The sequence below is a fragment of the Oncorhynchus mykiss genome, chromosome 27 (assembly GCF_057628025.1).
Source record: "Oncorhynchus mykiss isolate SJ-2025 chromosome 27, ASM5762802v1, whole genome shotgun sequence".
In the NCBI taxonomy this organism is placed as follows: Eukaryota; Metazoa; Chordata; class Actinopteri; order Salmoniformes; family Salmonidae; genus Oncorhynchus; species Oncorhynchus mykiss.
In genome coordinates, this window is record NC_143048.1 from 49,865,137 (window position 1) to 49,872,500 (window position 7,364).

At 45.6% G+C, this 7,364-nt stretch overlaps 1 protein-coding gene across 2 annotated transcripts in view; it reads left to right on the plus strand.

Moving 5' to 3' along the window:
* gab2 (GRB2 associated binding protein 2) overlaps positions 1-7,364 on the plus strand; it is a 179,542-nt gene that overhangs the window by 136,618 nt on the left and 35,560 nt on the right. For both annotated transcript variants that reach the window (XM_036964907.2, XM_090224048.1), the window contains exons 5-6: positions 2,213-2,510; positions 3,445-3,817. In XM_036964907.2, the coding sequence (XP_036820802.2) occupies positions 2,213-2,510; positions 3,445-3,817 (671 nt within the window). The remainder of the gene's footprint in view (positions 1-2,212; positions 2,511-3,444; positions 3,818-7,364) is intronic.

Below are 7,364 nucleotides of genomic sequence, written 5' to 3' on the forward strand. Positions count from 1 at the left end.
CCGTAATACCCTGTATATAGCCTCCACATTGACTCTGTACCGGTACCCACTGTATATAGTCTCCACATTGACTCTGTACCGGTACCCCCTGTATATAGCCTCCACATTGACTCTGTACTGGTACCCCCTGTATATAGCCTCCACATTGACTCTGTACCGGTACCCACTGTATATAGCCTCCACATTGACTCTGTACCGGTACCCCCTGTATATAACCTCCACATTGACTCTGTACTGGTACCCCCTGTATATAGCCTCCACATTGACTCTGTACCGTAATACCCTGTATATAGTCTCCACATTGACTCTGTACCGCTACCCCCTGTATATACCCCCTGTATATAGCCTCCACATTGACTCTGTACCGGTACCCCCTGTATATAGCCTCCACATTGACTCTGTACCAGTACCCACTGTATATAGCCTCCACATTGACTCTGTACCGGTACCCCCTGTATATAGCCTCCACATTGACTCTGTACCGGTACCCCCTGTATATAGCCTCCACATTGACTCTGTACCGTAACACCCTGTATATAGCCTCCACATTGACTCTGTACCGGTACCCACTGTATATAGCCTCCACATTGACTCTGTACCGTAACACCCTGTATATAGCCTCCACATTGACTCTGTACCGTAACACCCTGTATATAGCCTCCACATTGACTCTGTACCGTAATACCCTGTATATAGCCTCTACATTGACTCTGTACCGGTACCCCCTGTATATAGCCTCCACATTGACTCTGTACCGGTACCCCCTGTATATAGCCTCCACATTGACTCTGTACCGGTACCCCCTGTATATAGCCTCCACATTGACTCTGTACCGGTACCCCCTGTATATAGCCTCCACATTGACTCTGTACCAGTACCCCCTGTATAAAGCCTCCACATTGACTCTGTACCATAATACCCTGTATATAGCCTCCACATTGACTCTGTACCATAATACCCTGTATATAGTCTCCACATTGACTCTGTACCGGTACCCCCTGTATATAGCCTCCACATTGACTCTGTACCAGTACCCCCTGTATATAGCCTCCACATTGACTCTGTACCGTAACACCCTGTATATAGCCTCCACATTGACTCTGTACCGTAACACCCTGTATATAGCCTCCACATTGACTCTGTACCGTAACCCCCTGTATATAGCCTCCACATTGACTCTGTACCGTAACACCCTGTATAAAGACTCACTATTGTTATTTTACTGCTGCTCTTTAATTATTTGTTACTTTTATTTCATATTATTTACTTATCTATTTTTTACTCAACACTTATTTTTTATTAAAACTGCATTGTCGGGTAAGTTTCATTTCACGGTAAGGTTCTATTCGACACATGTGACAAATAAAATTTTATTGGATTAGAAAAATATTTTCTATAAGCAGAAATATTGTATTTCCAGCTGTTTGAAGCTGCTGTACAAAACCCACAGTTAAATACACAAAAACTAAAATTAAGAACGGGAAGCATAGAAATAGTGCACATAGAACATATCAACACTTCTTAGACTTGCTTTAAAATGAGAATGACAGATCTATACCTCGTATTTCTATGGTCACGACGCCCAAAAAGTTACATGTTGGAGTATTAAGATTTTGGGGTTAGCCAATCGAATCCTAGTTCTGTGTCTTCTACCTCCAGCCCAGTCTGTCTGCAACTCCATCTCTGTGTTGAGATATCATAGAGTTGTTTCAGAGCTTCCTCTGTTTATCCAAAAACCAGACACAGCGAGGAACACTTCATTTGTCTGCGTAGATGTCAGAAGGAACTGTACTCTCCCCTAGTGGCGGATTGGGTAACTGCAGGGATATTCAATATTAACAGGGAGTAATTTAGTGTAGGGTGAAGTTGCCCCCTAGATGCTGATGGGTATTTCCCCCACTAATGGTCGGATTGGGGTCTGTACCTAGGGGAAACTTCCACTCGGAGCGAATAATGTGTCGTTAACCAGTTCAATGCAATATGTGACTGAGAGCTGCTGGCAGAGATTGGCATGGCAGAGATTGGCATGGCAGAGATTGGCATGGCAGATGTCGTCCTGTCTGTCAGAACTTCTGTTTTGCCTGGTGGAGGATGGGTAGGCACAATGAAGACTGACGTGTGTGTGTGTGTGTGTGTGTGTGTGTGTGTGTGTGTGTGTGTGTGTGTGTGTGCGTGTGTGTGTCTCCTCCATATGTTTGTCTGACTCCTCCAGGAGTGCCAGTTTCTCCCAGGTACAGCACAGTAGCAATCTGTTTGTGGGCAGTGACTCGGCGGTGCAGAAGTTCTCCCATGGTTTCTCTCACTGTCTGAACGGGATGGGCGCCCAGCTGCATGGCTTCTACAGCCTGCCCAAACCTGGCAAGCACCAACTGGCCTCTGCGGTCGGGCCCAGGTCCTCCACACGGCCAGACTCCCCCCAGGAGGGCTACGTGCTACCCAGGGGGTACAGCTCTGAGGGGCCCTCAGATCATAATCGCCTGGGAGACATGGATCAGCAGGAGAATGAGGAGGTTGGTGTTCTTTAACTTAGATTATTATTATTATTATTTTATGTTACACTTTACCTTTGACTTAAGTTATTTTATTCTATTTTATTTAGTTATTCTCACTTTCTCCATTCAATTTCTATTTAATGTGCTTTATTATAAAAACATTTGTTAACAAGCAACAAAGCAAATGAAGTAGATAATAAACAACATAATATGAATTAACAGAAGTTCCAAAACAATAAAGACATTACAAATGTCATATTATGTTCAAATAGTTAATGACCTTTTCTCGTGGCAACAGGTCACACATCTTGCTGCTGTGATGGCACACTGTGGAATTTCACCCTGTAGATGTGGGAATTTATCAAAATTGGATTTGTTTTCGAATTCTTTGTGGATCTGTGTAATCTGAGGGAAATATGTCTATCTAATATGGTCATATATTTGGCAGGAGGTTAGGAAGTGCAGCTCAGTTTCCACCTCATTTTGTGGGCAGTGTGCACATAGCCCGTCTTCTCTTGAGAGCCATGTCTGCCTACGGAGGACTTTCTCAATAGCAAGGCTATGCTCACTGAGTCTGTACATAGTCAAAGCATTCCTTAAATGTTGGGTCAGTCACAGTGGTCAGGTATTCTGCCGCTGTGTAGTCTCTGTTTAAGGCCAAAAAGCATTCTAGTTTGCTCTGTTTTTTTGTTAATTCTTTCCAATGTGTCAAGTAATTATCTTTTTGTTTTCTCATGATTTGGTTGGGTCTCTTTCTCTCTCTCTCTCTATCTCTCTCTCTCTCTCTCTCTCTCTCTTTCTCTCTTTCGCTCGCTCTCTCTTTTTCTCTCTCTCTATCTATCTCTCAGCTAAGAGAGAGTGGATGCAGCATCAGGCATCAACATGATTTGGTTGGTTCTAACTGTGTTGCTGTCCTGGGGCTCTGTGGGGTGTCTCTCTCTTCTTTACAAAGCTGTACACCTTCAAGACGCCTTGCAACACCCTGGCCACCGGCAACGACCGTAACCACAGTAACGACCGACACAGCAATGACCATAACCACAGCAACGAGCGTAGCAACGACCGGCAGACTGACAACTACGACCTCCCGACCCCGCCCGGATCGTTCTACCAGATCCCCCGGACGTTCGATAAGAACCACAACGTGACGCCGTCTGGCTCCGAGTCATCTAGTGGACCCCCTCCACGGCCCCCCAAGCCCAGCCAGGGGTCAGAGAGCGGGGGCTGTCTGGGGTCACTGCAGAATGGAGAGGTGACCACGACTGTGTCGGTTATACCCAGGAGGAACACTCTGCCTGCCGTGGAGAACATCAGGTTACATCGAGGTACTACAACGCTCTCATTCTCTTTATTTAGCTGCTACCTAACCAAGCTACACAGAGGGACTGGTTCTCTATCTCCTTCTCCCAAACTACTGTCAACTACATCTCTCTCCTTCTCCCAAACTACTGTCAACTACAGCTCTCTCCTTCTACCAAACTACTGTCAACTACATCTCTCTCCTTCTCCCAAACTACTGTCAACTACAGCTCTCTCCTTCTCCCAAACTACTGTCAACTACATCTCTCTCCTTCTACCAAACTACTGTCAACTACATCTCTCTCCTTCTACCAAACTACTGTCAACTACATCTCTCTCCTTCTACCAAACTACTGTCAACTACATCTCTCTCCTTCTCCCAAACTACTGTCAACTACATCTCTCTCCTTCTACCAAACTACTGTCAACTACATCTCTCTCCTTCTACCAAACTACATCTCTCTCTCTCTCTCTCTCTCTCTCTCTCTCTCTCTCGCTCTCTCTCTCTCTCATACATAGTGCCTGGCCTCTCTCTCTCTCTCTCACTATTCTCTCTCTCTCTCTCTCTCTCGTACATAGTGCCTGGCCTCTCTCTCTCTCTCTCTCACTATTCTCTATCTCTCTCTCTCTCATACATAGTGCCTGGCCTCTCTCTCTCTCTCTCTCGCTATTCTCTCTCTCTCTCTCATAAATAGTGCCTGGCCTCTCTCTCTCTCGCTATTGTCTCTCTCTCTCTCTCTCTCTCTCACTATTCTCTCTCTCTCGCTAACTCACAGTGCCTGGCCTCTCTCTCTCACTCTCTCAATTCAATTTCAATTTAAGAGGTTTATTTGCATGGGAAACATTGCCAAAGTAAGTGAAATAGATAATAAACAATAAAATTGAAGAGTAAATATTACACTTACAAAAAGTCCCAAAATAATAAGCTGCAAAATCTGGATCCCTACAAATCAGCTGGGCTAGACAATCTGGATCCCTACAAATCAGCTGTGCTAGACAATCTGGATCCCTACAAATCAGCTGGGCTAGACAATCTGGATCCCTACAAATCAGCTGGGCTAGACAATCTGGATCCCTACAAATCAGCTGTGCTAGACAATCTGGATCCCTACAAATCAGCTGGGCTAGACAATCTGGATCCCTACAAATCAGCTGGGCAAGACAATCTGGACCCCTACAAATCAGCTGGGCTAGACAATCTGGATCCCTACAAATCAGCTGGGCTAGACAATCTGGATCCCTACAAATCAGCTGTGCTAGACAATCTGGATCCCTACAAATCAGCTGGGCTAGACAATCTGGATCCCTACAAATCAGCTGTGCTAGACAATCTGGATCCCTACAAATCAGCTGGGCTAGACAATCTGGATCCCTACAAATCAGCTGGGCTAGACAATCTGGATCCCTACAAATCAGCTGGGCAAGACAATCTGGACCCCTACAAATCAGCTGTGCTAGACAATCTGGATCCCTACAAATCAGCTGGGCAAGACAATCTGGACCCCTACAAATCAGCTGTGCTAGACAATCTGGACCCCTACAAATCAGCTGGGCTAGACAATCTGGATCCCTACAAATCAGCTGGGCTAGACAATCTGGATCCCTACAAATCAGCTGGGCAAGACAATCTGGACCCCTACAAATCAGCTGTGCTAGACAATCTGGATCCCTACAAATCAGCTGGGCTAGACAATCTGGATCCCTACAAATCAGCTGGGCTAGACAATCTGGATCCCTACAAATCAGCTGGGCTAGACAATCTGGATCCCTACAAATCAGCTGGGCTAGACAATCTGGATCCCTACAAATCAGCTGGGCTAGACAATCTGGATCCCTACAAATCAGCTGGGCTAGACAATCTGGATCCCTACAAATCAGCTGGGCTAGACAATCTGGATCCCTACAAATCAGCTGGGCTAGACAATCTGGATCCCTACAAATCAGCTGGGCTAGACAATCTGGATCCCTACAAATCAGCTGGGCTAGACAATCTGGATCCCTACAAATCAGCTGGGCAAGACAATCTGGATCCCTACAAATCAGCTGGGCTAGACAATCTGGATCCCTACAAATCAGCTGGGCTAGACAATCTGGATCCCTACAAATCAGCTGGGCTAGACAATCTGGATCCCTACAAATCAGCTGGGCTAGACAATCTGGACCCGTACAAATCAGCTGGGCTAGACAATCTGGATCCCTACAAATCAGCTGTGCAAGACAATCTGGATCCCTACAAATCAGCTGTGCAAGACAATCTGGACCCTCTCTTTCTAAAATTATCCGCCACAATTGTTGCAACCCCTATTACCAGCCTGTTCAACCTCTCTTTCGTATTGTCTGAGATCCCTAAGTCTTCAAAAGCCAAGTTAACAAACAGATCACCGACCATTTAGAATCCCACCGTACCTTCTCCACTATCCAATCTAGTTTCTGAGCTGGTCATGGGTGCACCTCAGCCACGCTCAAGGTCCTAAACGATATCTTAACTACCATCGATGAGACATTGCTGTGCAGCCGTATTGATCGACCTGGCCAAGCCTTTAGACTCTGTAAATCACCACATCCTCATCGGCAGACTCAACAGCCTTGGTTTCTCAAATGATTGCCTCGCCTGGTTCATTAACTACTTCTCAGATAGAGTTCAGTGTGTCAAATCGGAGGGCCTGTTGTCTGGACCTCTGGCAGTCTCTATGGGGGTGCCACAGGGTTAAATTCTCAGGCTGACTCTTTTCTCTGTATACTTCAATGATGTCACTCTTGCTGCTGGTGATTCTCTGATCCACCTCTACGCAGACGACACCATTCTGTATACTTCTGGCCCTTCTTTGGACACTGTGTTAACTAACCTCCAGACGAGCTTCAATGCCCTACAACACTCCTTCTGTGGTCTCCAACTGATCTTAAACGCTAGTAAAACTAAATACATGCTCTTCAACTGATCACTGCCCGCACCTGCCCGCCCGACAAGCATCACCACCCTGGACGGTTCTGACTTAGAATATGTGGACAACTACAAATGCCTAGGTGTCTGGTTAGACTGTAAACTCTCCTTCCAGACTCATATTCAACATCTCCAATCCAAAATTAAATCTAGAATCAGCTTCCTATTTTGCAACAAAGCATTCTTCACTCATGCTTCTAAATATACCCTCGTAAAACTGACTATCCTACCGATTCTTGACTTCGGCGATGTCATCTACAAAATAGCCTTCATCACTCTACTCAGCGAATTGGATGCAGTCTATCACAGTGCCATCCGTTTTGTCACCAAAGCCCCATATACTACCCACTACTGGGACCTGTATGCTGTCGATGGCTGGCCCTCGCTTAATATTCACCGCCAAACTCACTGGCTCCAGGTCATCTATAAGTATTTTCTCGCTAGGTAAATAGCCCACCTAACTACCTCATGCCCATTTTATTACTTACCCTCTTGCTCTTTTGCACCCCAGTATCTCTACTTGCACATCATCATCTGCACATCTATCACACCAGTGTTAATGCTAAATTGTAAATATTTCACCTCTATGGCCTATTTATTGCCTTACCTCCCTACTCTTCTACATTTGCACA